We start from the raw sequence: 17,027 nt of genomic DNA, 5'->3' as shown, positions 1-17,027 counted from the left end.
GGATTTATGTGTGTGCACTTAAAATGCTTATTTAATCTCTTTGTTTCTTGTCCATCGTTGGACTTGTAAGTATTCTACACTCAATATTTGTATTTTTGCTTACTTCGTTACAAAATCATCTCGGAAGGGAGAATTGAAGCGAATCGGAAGTGGAGAGAAAACGAAGAGGGAAGCGACTTAGGATTCGAGTGGGAAGTGAATAGGATCGAGTCTTCCCGATATTGAGCAAAAAAAATTTGTTAAAGGCTCCAAGCCCCCCCAAAAAAGAAAGCTTACTTCCTAATATTGGGAAGTTTGTGGTAAGGGAGTAGGAAGCGAGTGGGAAGCAAAATGTGAAGCGTGTGGGAAGCATGCTTCCCATTTTAAAAGGTCGCTTCCCTACGCATTTCGGAAGCGACATATTTTGCGCTTCTGAAATGCATTTCTAGGAAGCACGCTTCCCCAAGTACTATAGCATTTTTGGTAACCCTGGTCAAGCATCAACAAAATTCCACTTTGATGGATATCTTCAAACAATTAACTGAATTAGCATATTTTATTGAAGAATCTTCTGATAACTATGTCAAGCACAGAGTTGTCAGTCGAGGAATCGGAAAGCGATTAGGGAAGCAAAAGCGGGAAACGAGACACTTCTAAAATTTTAGGAAGCGGGAAGCGCAGGACGACTTAGAAGTGAATTAGGAATCGTCTCAGAAACTAGAAGGGAAGCGAACCAAAAGCGACCTAAGAAACGAACCGGAAGCCAAGAAGAAACGAAGTGGGAAGCGACCTAGGGTTCAAGTGGGAAGCGAATAAGAATCGAGGTTTCCCAATATTGAGCAAAAAAAAATTGTTAATGGCTCCAAGCCCCACAAAAAAAGAAAAATTACTTCCTGATATTGGGAAGCAAATAGAAAGCAAGCAGGAAGCGAAATGGGAAGCACGCTTCCCATTTTAAAATGTCGCTTCTCCGGACGTTTCGGAAGCAACACATTTTGCGCTTCGGGGAAGCATGCTTCCCCGAGTCCTATAGCGTTTCCGGTAACCCTAGTCAAGCATCGACAAAATTCCACTTTAATGGACATGTTCAAATAAGTAACTGAATTATCATATTCTATTCAGTTCTATCCTATTTTGATAAATATCTTTCCTTTCTATTGCATGTAAGCTGTATTTTCATGGAACGGACGTGTTCTGGTTTTTGCTACCATTAGTAAATAAAGAACTGCTTAATTCTTTTCTAGTTGCTACCATTCTATTCTGCTATACTAACAGCAGACATTTTCTTCTCATCTGGCTTTAAAATGGCAATCTATAGTTAGAAGGTCCCTGTTACTGTGCAACGCGAATCTAGATTTTTTGTTCTTCCAACATTGTGCAGATGCTATTCAAAATCATGCTATCTGCATCTTTTTGCTCCTTGTTTTGCATCCTAATTCATAATCATTTGTTGCTGTTGGTTTTTCTTTGACGTTTCTTGTCGCTTTTCTTTTTAACATTCTTTCTTGCAAACTGTGGTTTCATGTTATACACATTCAGATCTTGGGCTTGAGGGATGTATTGAGCATGTTTGGCAGGATACTGCTGTCTATCTTGACAGTGATTATCCTATCCGGATTGGTCGTGCTTATGGTCGTGTTAGTCGAGATGCATTTCATGAAGAGCTGGTGAAACGGTAGAGTTAATTTTTCTTATTTATCTGCTTATCTGTCTTAGGATTCTTGTTGAAATGAAAATTAATGTTTATAATGCATAAAATTTCATATAGGTGTTTTGAATCGGGAGTGACATACCTTAATTGTAAAGTGGAAAGAATAATTGAATCCAATGACAGTCATAGCCTTGTTGCTTGTGAAAGTGGAGCTGTAATCCCTTGCAGGTAAATTATTTTGAGAAATTCTAAAAGTAGTATGGATTATCTGATGTATTAAATTTCTCATTGTAGGCTTGCTATTGTCGCCTCAGGAGCTGCTTCAGGAAAGCTTTTGAAATATGAGTTAGGTGGTCCTAAAGTCACTGTTCAGACAGCATATGGCATTGAGGCAGAGGTAAAGTATTGCCTCTAACCTTATCAGTATTGCCTATAAATTATGTAATCTAAATCTTTGTAAATGCTTTTTTTTTTGCTTTATCTTAATTTTGTTGTAAATGCTCATTATGAAAATTGCTAGTGCTGATGGATGATTTTAAAGAATAATTTCAGTAAGATATATGAAAACCATGTGGATTATTTAGTATTCTTGTGGTTGTGGTGTTCAAATATACAAGCTAGGGGCATTGCTGTAGAAAGCAGTAGAAGTTGAGTTAAAGAAAAATCAGATACATTTAAATGTGGCCTAGAATTTTCTTAATCATATTGAAATAAGTGCCATTAAAAATGACTTGTCAAATCTTGCAGTCTATCATCAAAATTGGTTGTTGGCCATTTGATGTGGAAAAGGGGCATGGTTGACCTTAATGGCTTGACAGAAATAGGAATCATGCAGTTGAAGTTTGCCCTTTTTTTCATTTTCTTCATTACTCTAAGCACCAGCAGAAAGAGTTTCTTTGTAAATCAGGGGCAACATCTTTTGATGTTTGAGAGATTAGCATGATGAGAGATAAAAAGTTTTTTCCTTATGGCAGAACATTGTCTGGGACTCTGATGTTGAATGAAACAGTAGATTCATATGATTGAATACCTATCCAAGTTTAGATCTCTAGCACCAAACAATTTGATGCTCAAGAGAAAGCAACAAAAGCTGTACGTGATGGAAAAACATCTAACATGAACAATAATTAATAACTTACCTTTAGTATGAGTATGCTAAGTTTAGTTTTACATTAGAGTTAGTTTTAAGACCTGTGTATTGTTGAAGATCTGAATTAGTTGTTCAGATATATTGATTCAAAATCTAAAAAATACTTTTAAATATTTAGATTTTACACATAATATTGATAAAAAAATCATTATATCTGAAACCAATTGATCTAGTGAAAGATCCAAACCTGAATGTGTTAGCCAATTGAAGGGAGTAGTAATCTTGAGTTTCATATATAAAATAAGCAATATATCTGCTGTAATAGCCAGTATGATTTATTATTAAATTCAGTCTGATTTGATGTTATGATCTAATTATGATTAAAACTATAGCAATTATAAAAGGAAATCTGCATTTAAAGTGCAAGACGTTAATAGAACATGGTACTAACTTTTAAAACAAAAGCTAGCTAAGCTTGAAGAGAAGAATATTACCCACGTGTATCTTGATTGAATTGAAATGCATGCCAGAATAGCATTGCGATCTAATTTAGATCATGAAGGGCCAGAACCTGCTGTGTGCTGCCACTCTCCCTTCAAGAACATGTTAGGGTTTATTGAATTCTCAATAGGGACCATGAGGAAAACACTCTTAAGGGAGTTTGTTTGAAGTACCCTATACCTATTTATTATATAAAATAACTTGAGTTTAAAACCCTGCTTGACTCTCATGCGACCACCACAATCATCACAATAATTGTAAACTTGACTTGGACCCATATTCTCTGGAACTAGCTTAATGCAGCCCAACAAACCATCATAGACTTAGTTAAAAAAAAAACAAAAACAGAAACAAATGTGCATGGCATTACAAGCTGCAGGGATAAGACCATAATAAATAAGTGACTTCGCTGAGGTTTAGCTAGCATGAATACTTCAAACAGGAACTGGACATTGACCCACTGGATTCATAAATAAGTGAAATCATATGATAACTTGCAGATTGCAACCTATTTGAGTCCATAGGGCTTATCATATTGTATGTACCTTAGGTGCTTTTTTTTTGAGAAAGGTGTCCCATGTGGATTAACTACACATGAAAAAACTCTTAAATCATTGATCTGGGTCCAAATAATAGATCTAGATTTTGTTACATAGTCAATAATTGTCTAAACTAATATTATCCGAGTGATAGTGAGATCTAAATAACTACGGGTGGATCCGAATGTATGCAATATTTGAAATTAAAGTTGCAAACCACTTGAAATAAAACAAATTAAATATTCCAATAGATAGAATTTGTTTGGTCAACATGAAAATCTGTATGCATCCCAAAATGCAGTTTTCTTTTTTTTTTGAAACAATCACTTTAATCCTTCTAAAAATTTTTGTAGTGGTTTCAAACCATTTTGAATCCTGCAATGAACTATAATGTGACATTATGTAGATTTGGTTGATGCATCTTTCAATGTTCTTAGAGTGAAACAGAGCGATTCTTCCTTTACCTTGCATTGTAATCTATGGGTGGCTGATCTAAATCAAGGAAGATCAGAGTAGGTTCAAACTCATCAACCGGGAGTTGGAGTTGAACATGAACTATTGAACTGTGAAGACCTTAATATAGACCTCAAACAACATGGATCAATAGGGGATTGCAACTTGCCCCTGGGCTAAGCCCATTACAAGCAGTCATTTTATGGGGTTGTTCTCCCATGGCCTACTAACTATTTCTATTAAGTCTGCACTGACTTGCCCACAATCTAGCATGCATTGCCAACTGGTTGTGACCAGTCAGTCAACTTCTACTTTATCTGCTTTGCCCTGCCAACAGGTGAAGCAAACCCTCACATTGGAAAACATTTCCGTCTGTTCTTAGCCAATGCCTCTGCCCAACAAAGCTCATACTTTATGTCAAGGTCATTCTCAAAGCATCAGCATCCCACTACACACAATAAGTGCTATGCTATGTCACACAGACTCTTCTAACAGGGCACCGCACCCGCGTCGCACCCGCACCCAGACGGGTGCGACACTTGGACACAACTTCCTTTGTGTTAGATGAAGTCAACTACACTGAGGTCCATTTCTATCCAAAAGTAGATTCAGTTAACCCTAATCAAGTCCATTTTTATCTATATTATATATATAAATACATAAATGCATAAATGCACACAAATACACATAGTGTTAACTTAAAACTGTAAATATATATATATATATATATACTCCCCGCACCCCCGCACCCAAGTTTTTTTAAGGTGCCGCATCGCCGCATCCACACCCGCACCTGCACCCGCACCTATGCGACATAGGTGCTATGAGTGAAACCAAGTCATCATGGATCCACATGGATAGCATTACACTAATTTGTTCCATGGAGTTTCTTACAAGTTTCTTGAAATACATCACCAAGGTCACATATCCAATGGTCCCAGTTGTGTTGACAGATAGCTAATGTGGAGTATATAAATAGGTGGAGAAAGGCAAATCATCCCTAGAATTCTTGCATTTCAAGATTCAAAAAACATAAGGGCAGATCGAAACATCAATTGTATGCAGTTAAACATTTCTAACATACTGAATAGATCAAATCAAACAAATATATACAACAAAGGATAATTATGAAATTTTTGTTCAATTAATCAATTCTAAAAGGCAAACATGGCCGTACTATTTTTCTACATTTTAGGACTTCTAGATATAGAATTACATTGTGCTTCAAATCTTCATGTATGGCTTCTAGTGTGTCACTTCTGTACCAACTAAGGTTTTACTAATGAGATTTTACTTATGACAGTACAGGAAAATTAGAGAAAGATAAAGTGCTTGATCATTTTTACTGGTAACTTGGTTTAGTTCATGGAGTTTCTGTTGATACGTTACTCCAATCTTTTTATCTAGCACATTATATTCCCATGTAAAATGTCACCACTGGTTTTAATATGCTGTTCTGTCCAATATATTAGAAACTACAACAAAATGCTCACATTAAATATGTCAATGTGTTCTTCCTTCAGGTAGAAAACAATCCATATGATCCCAATGTGATGGTCTTCATGGATTATAGAGATTATGTGAAGGAAAAAGCTAAAACTGTTGAAACTGAGGTTCCATCATTTCTTTATGCCATGCCATTGTCACCAACAAGAGTTTTCTATGAGGTTTGTTTTCATATTTGTGCTTAATCTAGTTACTTCATCTTGGTGTGGTATTTCTTCTATGATTCTGTATAATGGTCTCAGTATATCACTAGGGTGAACTGGTTGCAGGAGACCTGTTTGGCTTCAAGACCCACCATGCCGTTCGACATACTGAAGAAAAGATTAATGACACGCTTGGAAACCATGGGAGTTCGAATTATTAAAGTTTATGAAGAGGTGACCTCTTTAATCTATTCTAAAGTTGATTAAGTAAAAGCTGTTTTGCCTTTGTAAGTTTGTATATGTATGTTATGTAAACAACACACAGAAGTCTAGTCCATGTTCTACAAGCATGAAACCAATCTTGCTTTAGGTTGAGACTAAGAGATATGATCTTGGCAATGAATAAATACATACATACATACATACATACATACATACATACATACATACATACATACATACATACGCACACACACATATTTGTGGGGGTAGCTGCCTACTCTGATCCATGCCTACCACCAGCCTACCGGGCTTGTGAAGTTTTGTTTATCATATTTTTCTCAAATCTGACCATACAGATGTGTTCTACATGGTTGATTTTATAGAAATGAATTCTTGGATCGTCCAATTCAGACACGTAGGTAGGTTTTTATAAGGTTTGAAAATTGATGCTTTACAATTTTCATAAATATTCAAGCGTCATTTTCTAGAAAATCGACCATGTCAAAAACATCTTCAGGGTCAGGTTTGAGAAAAACATCTTGAAAACCTCTGTTCGCTCCTGGCAGGCTCCTAACTTTGGTAGACACCTACTCCTATATATATATGTGTATATATATATGTATATGCATGTGTGTGTATTTGCTTTTTCCCTGAGTTTCTAGTTCTATCTCCCACAGCTTTATCTTTTGTAGACCAATCTGCCCTCCATTATTCTATTGGCACTGACGGAAGGCATAATAAGGACTTTAAGGCTTGGCACCCTGCAAAAGTATAGGAGATCATCGGATTGCCAGAGAATTTCCCTGCTCTCGTTGTGATTGTCCATGGTTAATGTTTTCCTTTGGTTATAGATTATACAAGCTTTCTGTTTTTAGTCTTGGTCCCTAATCGTAATTATTTTTGTATGTTGTTGTTACTCACAGATCAAAAAGTGTCTCGTAGCTTGACCTGAACCTTTGATAATATTGCCTTCTTGATGAAGTTCAAATATGTTATTAATCTCCATGAGGAGTATCCATCCTTCTGTGAATCTAAATATTGCAATACACGATGAACCAGGTGTGTTTCCATAAATATTCAAGGTCTTATATGTGGGTAGGCACATGAGAAGAGTAGGGGAGCAGTTTCTGAGTTCCTTCCCCACTCCAAGAGTCCTTTCAATGGATTTTCGATCCTGTTCCTACTGTTCTCGTGGTCCTTGCCAAAGATTGGTGTTCTTAACCAACCATATATTGATCCTTTCCACCCCTTTAACATTTCCTGTCCTTTATGATTAACATGATCTCTATTGCGTACGATTCAGCTCAGCCCACTTGCTGTAACCCTGTGTAACTGGCTTTGAATACCATTTCATTATCAAGGTCTTATTAAAAATTCACATACTCCAAGTTCGAAGTGCTCCAGATCTGGTTGCCACAATAACTTCATTCCATCTAACCAAATGAGATAATGCTGATGAACTACCTTCGCAAAGAAAATTTTGAATTGTGATTTTGAAGGGGGAGACTGCTTGGAGTGGCAAAAGTTAGAATACAATACACCCATGTGCTTGTAAGAAATGGTTCAGTAAGTGTCAGTCAGCTTCTTAATATGAAGTTTTCCTATTGTTATACTCCTTATTAAAGATTGGTTGTGCTAAACTATCCTTCTGAATGATCCCTTCCTCACTTAAAGGTTTCTGTTCACTTATGAGCCACCTGCTTTGATTTTATTTGAGAAGTTCAACCCAATTGCTGTTATCCTGCATAACTAGCTTCAAACAGCATTTTATAATCAAGGCTGCTATTAAGAATCACAATTTCACATACCCCAAGTTCCAAGTCCTCTAACTTTGGATGCCACAATAACTTCATTTCATTTAACCAAATGGGAGAGTGCTGATGAGAAACCTTCACAAAGAAAATTTCAGATTATCCTTTCAAAAGGTAAGGCTACTTGGAATGGTGAAAGTTGGAATACAATACACCCATACAATTAAGAAATTCTTAAGTGTTAATTAGCTGCTTAACATGAATTACCTTGGCTGTGAAAAAAATATATATTTTAGTTTTTCTGTTCAAATCCTTCTAAAGGGAGGCAATTAAGGTTCCTTTAAGAAATTCAGACCAAGTATTTGTATGATGTGCTTATTGGGCAACAGTGGTCTTAACTCTTAAGTAAATATGTTTTCTTTCCCCCCCCCCCCCCCCCCCCCAAAAAAAAAAAGTAAATATTTTTTCTTATCTTCCATACTCTTGTTTGAGAGTGCAAGAGGGACTTAGGCATTGATGACAGCGTCAGGTTGGTTTTGGCCAAAGATTAATTGTCCATCTTGGTTTCCTTTTATTTCCTTTAGTTCCCTTCTAATTGCCCCCTTTTACAAACACCACACATGCACACACTGTTTTTCCTTATTTCTATTTATGCACTTTATGTTTTCCTTACATTCCATCATCTTGTCTGTGTCCAACTTTAGTGTGCTATAATTTCGAAGTTAGCTGTGAATATATTTCTCCTAATATCTTCATACCACATTTTTTTTTGATATACGTGCTAATGGTGCTTTTGAACAATTTATACAAAGAATTTGACAATCATTGTAATAGATGTTCTATTTGTTGCACCAGATCGTTGAGGCATTTATCCTAATCTTTCATTGAATATTTGTAGGAATGGTCTTACATTCCTGTGGGTGGACCCTTACCAACCACTGAGCAGAAGAACCTTGCATATGGTGTTGCAGCTAGCATGGTTCATCCAGCCACAGGTGAGTCTAAACAGCTTTACATGGTCCAATGATGAATGTTTTTTGGCAATTTATGACCTAAAATTTTCTCTAATTTATCCATCAAGCAGGTTACTCTGTTGTTCGCTCTTTGTCAGAAGCACCAAATTATGCTTCTGCAATTGCAAGAATGTTGAAATCTGGTATCCAGTCCCAAAAATTGATTCTGTATGGGAAGGCTACTGAAAGTGTTTCCTTACAAGGTACTTATGAAAACCTCGGTATTTAGCAAAGTTGTATAATTTTGTTATTTGTAAGCATGCAACTGTTAAAGTATATATATATATATATATATATTTGATGTAATAAGCAAAACCCATTAGGAGTATTTTAGTCATTTCACCTTATGTAATTAGTTGTGTTCATTAGGAGCACTTTAGGTTTTATTATTTTTGTATTTTATTTTTTTATCAAGGGCATTATAGTCCTTATAATGCCCTTGACATAGAGTTGTGGGGAGCATCTTTTTAGTTGTTGGAAGCACTCCCAATGGCTCTTCTTGCTCTCTTTTGTGTATAAATAGGGGATGAAACCCCTCTTGTATGTTAAGCTTGTTCTCAAACATTCTCTCAATAAATTCTTTATATTTTTTATGTTGTCTCTCTTGCCCATAAGTGGCATTGTGTGTGTGATTGTATCTTGACCCATAAGTGGTCTCCATTTGTGTATGTTGTATTTGCCCATAAGAGGCACTTGTCTATGTTGTCATATTTCATTACATGGTACAAAGCATTGATGCTCTTTGGTTGTAACTTGTACATGAAGATCAAGAGGAGGATCGTGAGATCGGTGGAGCTTTAGTTCGTTGGTTCATTGCCTCGAAAAGTGCATCATCAAACTTTTTCAACACCTTTCTTGCCATTTTCTCCTCTTTTCTCTCTATCTATTCTCTTCTTTTCTCTTTCTTTTCTTGATACAATGGCCAAAAAAGTAGTTACTATTGTTCTTGTCAAATTTGATGGAAGAATTTATAATATGTGGGGCTATGGTTATGAAAAGAATTTTAGTTGGCAAAGATTTATGGGACTATGTTGATGGCTCCATATCAAAACCTCAACCTATTATCACAATACTATTTGTGGGGAAGATGGAGTTACCAAAGATGAATTTCTTAAAGACAAAGAGAGAGAAAAGACTATTTTAGACTACAAAAAGGCCATTAAAGCATGAGATGTTGGGCATGCTAGGGTTTTATCCCTCTTTATGGGAAGTATGTATGAAGAACCTTTCAAAAATATCTTGGAATTTGAGAGGGCCGATGAAGCATGAGTTTATATCAAACAAACCTACACCCAACATGATGGTGCCCATAAATGGGAATTGCAATATAAGATTCACAATTGCAAGCAAGGAGAAATAAGTGTTAGAGAGTACTATGGTACTCTCAAAAGACTTTGCGACCAAATGGCTAAAATGGAGTCTATTTGGGATACTCTTGATGATGTTTGGCGTAGGAAAAATCAAATCCTTGGTGAACCATTTTTTTAATTTATGAGAGGGCTTAGGCCCAAATTTAAATATATTCGAGTTTCTATCATCTATTGGAACAAAAAGAAAGAGGAGATTCCTCCTTTACATGAGATTTTAACTCAAGTTTGCATGGAAGAAACAAGGCTAAAATCCATGACTAAATTTAGGGAATCCAAGGACAATGTATTGGCGCTTTCTAGACTCGGTGCTAATACTCATTCCTATAAGCCTCCTCACTTCTACAGGAATAATTCTTGGAGGCCAAGGAGAAATAATGCAAAAGGGAAAATTACTTATAACTGTAACGACCCCAACTCATACCCCTTGAAAATGCAATTTTTTTTTTAAACAAGTGCGAAAATCTTCCCAGAGACCTGAGGTCCTTACAGTTCCAATTTCAACTGAATAACCACACACCACAAACGAACTTGCATTTATCATCCATAACCAAACAAACCAAACTCTTTATTAATGAATCAATAAGAGTCTCATACTCAAGTCAAGAGTGAAGTAACAACTGCAGAAAATAAAATGAACTAAAAGAAATAAAAAGTAGAGTCACTTTGTCCATAAGTGAAGCAGTCTGAAGCAAGTGTGACCCTCGTATAGTCTCAGAAATTAGTCGACTTCACTGATCATTTGCGGCTGCAAAAAACCATAGAAGTAGGGTGTCAGAACCGAAATCCTGAGCATAGGTACTTCTAATGAAACAAGTGAGCTAAAGAATACAGATAAGATCTCGTGCAATAATTTAGAGGAATGCCATGATGACAATTACATAATTCAATTTAAGCATTCATGCAACAAGGAACAATTTCTAAGCATGAAGAATCATTTAAGAAATAACATAGATCACAATTTAAGTAAGCGAGACATTAGAGATTAAACATCATGCATCCACCAATATGTAACAATTAAGGGAACAGATAACATATGCATGTTCTAATGCATAGCAGGAATATGCATGATTTATGTACAATGCATGAATATTTCATTATCTTTTCTTAAGGTTTTCCTTTTCTATATGCATGCCCTATTAAATGCATACAATTTAAGTTCTTTTTTTTTAATTTATGTTGCTCGCAGATACACCAAACAGGTAAAATCCCCGAGGTCAAGTTAGGTTCCCAGGGTAGCTTAACACAATTTGTATTTTATTACTGGGTTCCAAACTTAGCCATCGAGCGAATCACCTTCGGAACATTATACCTCCACATCTAATATCGGGGACGCTAGGGACACTCCACGCCCACAAGTGCCACTTCCTTGATATACCAAAACAACAGTTGTGTCAAACACACCACCCTCAGGTAAAGTGACAGACTCTCCCTAAAACCGTGGCCAGGAGAAAGAACCTCAATATCGGGTTCAGGGGTCAAAGTAAAACACACAGAGTTTTTGTATCCTCACAACATCCCTAAGACCGGATCTCTAGGATCCCCATTCTCCAGATGGGAGATCTCAGAACGTATATTATATTGTTCTTATTCATTATCTTTTTATTAAAAGCCAATTATTGAGTTTTGTAATTCAACATATAGAAACAAGGCAAAAGCTTGCATCTACCCTTGCGAGAACCATTATGAGACTCCCGCCCGTGAAAACACATAGAACAGTGCAATATAGTGTAATAAAAATAAATACGATTTTTGCGATGCATTTAAACAATTAAAGGAAGAGCAAACCAAAGCTCAAGGCTCTCCAGGCCTGTGATGATTCATTTAGACCATTGATGCATCATACGCAAAAACCATAACAACTTGCAATGTATGCAATGATGTCAACATGCTTCCAAATGCATATTTATATATGTCAATTTAACTATGTGCATAATATGTCACATTCATATGCATGTGTTCGCCATTCATGTGCATGTGCCTTTACAAAATCATTCCATATACATGCATTCACTCATGAATCATCTAAATTGGGACAAGTGAACAACTCATGCATTTATGTACATGCGAAACATACATCAATGCATGTATGCACATGCATTTGAAACAAACTTCATATAGTATGATGCTTAAGCACATCACATCAAGTCAAAGCATATACATAATTCCAAATCTTGACATGTCTCAAGAACCAAAATACATGCACACTACACCTTCTGGAAATTTATATGCACATTCAGAAATGCAAACATGTATCATGTGTATGCCACAGAAATATTCATAAGCATGTCTTTGATTTGATTCGCATATTCATGTCAAATGCATGATTTCATTTAGTATATGCATGCTTTCCTGCAATACCCGCTGAAAATAACTATGTGAACACTCGTGTAACCATTCACATGTAGACATACTTCAATACCATGTAGACTTATGCGTAAGAAAACAGCCAGGTATTAACATTTTTAACTCAACATAATATGTGTTTTACATGAATAAGACACATATTCACATACCTGGTTAAACCCAAGTTCATAACATAGCCAACCACAACCACATTCTAAAAATAATAATTAGAGGTTTATTCACAACCTGTAATTCAGGTTTTATAATCATAACTAGAAAATTATCATATTTACATTCAAAGTCCTAGATTTTACCTATTTAAGAAAAAACTTAGATTCAGATCCTATATTGAAATCGTGTTAACAAAAATACATATTTATAATTTAAATCTCATATTTAAATCGTTTGACAAAAATCTAGATTCATTCAATTTAAATCTCAGATTTAAATAAATCTTGAACTTAATTAAATTCATATTTAACCAATTAAATAAAAACTCAGATTTTTATTTAATCTAAAACCATATTTAATTAATCAAGAAAAAAACTTTGATTTTATTAAATCTAAGTCCGGATTTAATTAAGCAAGATAAACTCAGATTTAATCAAATCTAATACCAGATTTTAAAAACTTAGATTTCCTTAAATCTAAATCTAGATTTCATAAATTTTTATTATGAAAGGGACTCCCAATGGCATAGGCTGAAACAGTCTTTTTTTTTTTTAAATAGTCTGAGCTCTAAAGTGAACCATTCACACACCAACCCTTAGTTCAGTCAAGATCAATCGATAACCTGTCAAACTGATCCCTTTGATCTTAATCAATCCAAACCTAAATTTAGGTTCAATCAACCATGAACCCTCAAAACCTATTTGAGGTTCAGTCCAACTTGAACCCTCAAAACTGATTTTTGTTCAGCCCAAGAAAACAATACACTAACCCTCAAACAAGTGGAACGTATTAGATTAGTACTTGGTACTTGAACCACCAAAGAAAATCTATGCATAATCAAGAAATGCTTGTCATGATCTCTAATTACAAGGTTGCAAATATGTGAAGCAATAATTGCATCAAGACTTTGGAGAATGATAAATCCTAATCCTTGAATAACTTAGCAATAATGAAAAAATATCAGCAGGAATGGTGGTTACACAATCACATGATGCAGCGTTTGCTCAACACTTAAACTCATTTACCATACGAGTCTCTACTAAGATTGCAAACATATCAGATATGGGTTATCGTCATGCGTGACCTAATATTGTATTGGTTTTATCAAGTTGGATCTGATTTTGGATCCAGCTACATCGAGTTCTAAACTCATATTTGATCAGAACTTTTATGGTATAAAACAAGCAAATCTCCACTTTCTTTTCCTTCTTGCACCCAAAAAGAAAAAGTAATTGGATCACGTTACTCATGATTCTTGCCCAAATTTGATGAAAAATGGTTATCCATTCCCAGATCCATATATGATTCGAACCAACCACATATTATTATTAATTCTCCTTAGGATTTGAACATGAATTAAATGTACCCGACAATGCAGACCTGAAACAGTTTGGTCCTATCAGTCCCAAGACAAAGAGTAACAGCTAACAACTAAGTTTGTATAGCCAAGTCTCTGGTGTTGAGAATAGACATACATAGAAGTCGGTTATCATTGAAAGTAACTCTAAATCATGCTTTTATCACCAAATAAAAACTCTCCTTTTGTAAAAAAAAACCATACACATAATTTTTATATGTAAAGGACCGAAAACACCCATATAAAAGAGGATATATGGATCCTCATCCATGTGATCTAGAGTGAACACATAGATTCACTCTTTAACCATGGATTTGCACTAAATATTGCATGGAAATCGAATCGATATTCGATTTCTTGCATGAATTAGAAGAAAGAACCCCTACCTCAGAATTGACGCTTGGGACGCGGGGCACGAGTGAGATCCGTCGCGAGAACTGCCGAAAGTGAAAACACTTAAAATGCTATACAATTAATAGCGAAAAAAGGGAGGGACAACAGGGTAATCGAGCCGAAAACCAAGGGTTTTGGACATGGTTACGTGTTCTAACCGCTTTTACCAAATAGCACAGGTGGAGACCCATTTGGTTCCACTAACAAGGGGAAAATCAGGCGGGGAGTGTCGGTCCTGCCTGCTAAAACAGAAGGTCGGCAGGGATGAGCCCCTTGCCAGCCGAAAGCAGAGGCCATCAGGGGCATTGCCCCTGCCAGTCGCAAATAGAAGGGCAGCAGGGCATTGCCCTTGCCAACCATAAATAGAGGGGCAACAGGGGCATCTCCCCTGCTTGCCGGAACCGATAGCGAGTAGGGGCCTTGCCCCTGCCTGCCGGAACAGGGAGGCAGCAGGGGCCTTGCCCCTGCCTGCCGAAAACTAAAAGGTGGCAGGGGCAAGCCCCTGCTGACCGATAATATCAAAGAGGAAGGAGAGGGTGCAGGCAGGGGGTTACCGGCTCCCTGCCGTCCCTTCGACAAACAGACAGAGGGAGAGAGGGGCCACCGGCCCTGCCGACCCCCTGATCAGAACCAGATGAGAGAGGGAGGGCACGACAGAGGTTGTCGGCCCTCTGTCGGTTTTCCGGTGACCCAGCCGAAAAGCAACCACAAGAGAGAGGGTCATACCTGCAAATCCATGACGACAGCAGTAGCGCCAACGATCGAGTGGAACCCGCAGCCGCACGTCAGGGGGGTTAGAGCCTTTGAGGGCTCGTCGGGAAAAATAGAAGAGACGGGGAGAGATCGATAGGGATAAGGAGGGAGATGAGTGAGGAGGAGGGAGTCGCAGGCCTGAGGGTCCCCTCCTCCCCTCTTGCGACTACTTGAAGGCTCGGGGGAGCCCGATTCAGGAAACCCCGAAGGGGTTTCCTTTCTCAGCGTAAGGGGAGGCAACGGGGGTTTGAAACATGCGAGGGTTTTAACCCTCTCATTCACATTTCATAACCCTAATGGGTTTCGGGTACGGGTCAGGTTTAGACCCGACCCGAGTTCGAGTTTTTTTTTAACTCGCCTCATTACACGGGGCGCGGCTTGGATCCGGGTCCGAGACCCGGGATTCCAAATGTGGTCTGGATTCTGGATTCTGGATCCGCGACATCTTTTCGAAATGGATCTGCAGGTCGGATCCAATTGCGGATCCTCGCGCAGTTTTATAGTATATGCATATATATATTTATATGTATACTCTTATACGTCTATATATATGTATATATATATAGTTCCATTGTGGATCATGGATCCGAAGGGTGGATCCCAGGCCCATCTACGTATTATTTTAAATAATTCTCACTTAAATAATTAAATTAGTTTAAGTTATTGCATTTATATATACATATAAATTTATACGATATAATATATATATATATATATATGTATATATATATATATATATAAAGACCCCTTTATGGGTCCTGGATCCAAAACTTGGATCCCAGGCCCAAATCAAATAATTTACGCATTATAATAAAAAAATTCAAACAAATAACAAAAAAGTACGGTTATTACAATAACTGTGGAGAACAATGACACATTAAATTTTATTGCTCTAAATTCAAAAAGAATGAGAAAAGAATAGTTACCCTAGAAGCTTCTCAAGAAAACAAGGAAGCCTCCAACTTCGGTTATAAGGTAAGTGCTTCTCTCGACTTGCGGAAGCTTTATAACCGCTCCTCAAAGGCTCATCTTCCTTAATTGGTGCTACAGTCTCCTCTTTCTCTCCTGCCGGTAAGATTTCTTAGCTCCTAGATTTTGGTACCTCATTTCATATGAGCCCTAATAGTATTGTATTCTCAAATTCTGTTTTTAATTCTAGTAAATCTAATGTGTTTACCGCAGATAGATCCTCTCTTGAAATTAAAGGAATTGAAAATTTCCAAATTCTTTAAAATTTTCTATTCCAAAAATCAAAATTGTTCCAAAACTTAACTTAAATTTTTTTTCAGTTTTCCAAATAATCGACCATAGTTGGAAGATCTCCTTCACATCTGACCACTGTTTAATACAAGATCTCCAGTCCGGCAAGCAGATTGGGGAAGGGTATCGAGAATGAAATTTTTACTACATGGACCTGTTGATCATTCCCAAAGGTTCTTTTTGCTTTAATGTACAAAATTTGGATATTTTTCTATGGCATCAAAGACTAGGTCATCCTAGCATTTCTAAATTATGCAATATATCTTATTTGAGAAAATTTTGTAATGAAAAAATCCAATGTACTGATTGTATTCTTGGGAAAATGAAAGTTATTCCTTATCAAGAGAGAACTTTTGTTACTTCCAAAACACTTGAATTAATACAATAAGATGTTTGGGGTCCTGCTCCTGTTGCCTGGGCGGATTTACTTATTATATAATATTTGTGGATGATTATTCTCGATTCACTTGGATTTTTTTTCTTAGGCACAAATATGAAGTTTTTGCAACTTTCTAAACTTTTCGCAACCTTG

At 36.7% G+C, this 17,027-nt stretch overlaps 1 protein-coding gene across 1 annotated transcript in view; it reads left to right on the top strand.

Annotated features, from left to right (window-relative positions):
• LOC149820409 (lycopene epsilon cyclase, chloroplastic-like) overlaps nt 1-17,027 on the top strand; it is an 86,035-nt gene that overhangs the window by 64,099 nt on the left and 4,909 nt on the right. The window contains exons 3-9 of the mRNA XM_089983617.1: nt 1,519-1,654; nt 1,748-1,858; nt 1,925-2,027; nt 5,737-5,880; nt 5,989-6,096; nt 8,734-8,830; nt 8,920-9,051. Of these exons, the coding sequence (XP_089839743.1) occupies nt 1,519-1,654; nt 1,748-1,858; nt 1,925-2,027; nt 5,737-5,880; nt 5,989-6,096; nt 8,734-8,830; nt 8,920-9,051 (831 nt within the window). The remainder of the gene's footprint in view (nt 1-1,518; nt 1,655-1,747; nt 1,859-1,924; nt 2,028-5,736; nt 5,881-5,988; nt 6,097-8,733; nt 8,831-8,919; nt 9,052-17,027) is intronic.

Source organism: Nuphar pumila, chromosome 12, assembly GCF_984573655.1.
Source record: "Nuphar pumila chromosome 12, dmNupPumi1.hap1.1, whole genome shotgun sequence".
NCBI classification, from domain to species: Eukaryota; Viridiplantae; Streptophyta; class Magnoliopsida; order Nymphaeales; family Nymphaeaceae; genus Nuphar; species Nuphar pumila.
This window is presented reverse-complemented; position numbering and strand designations above follow the sequence as displayed.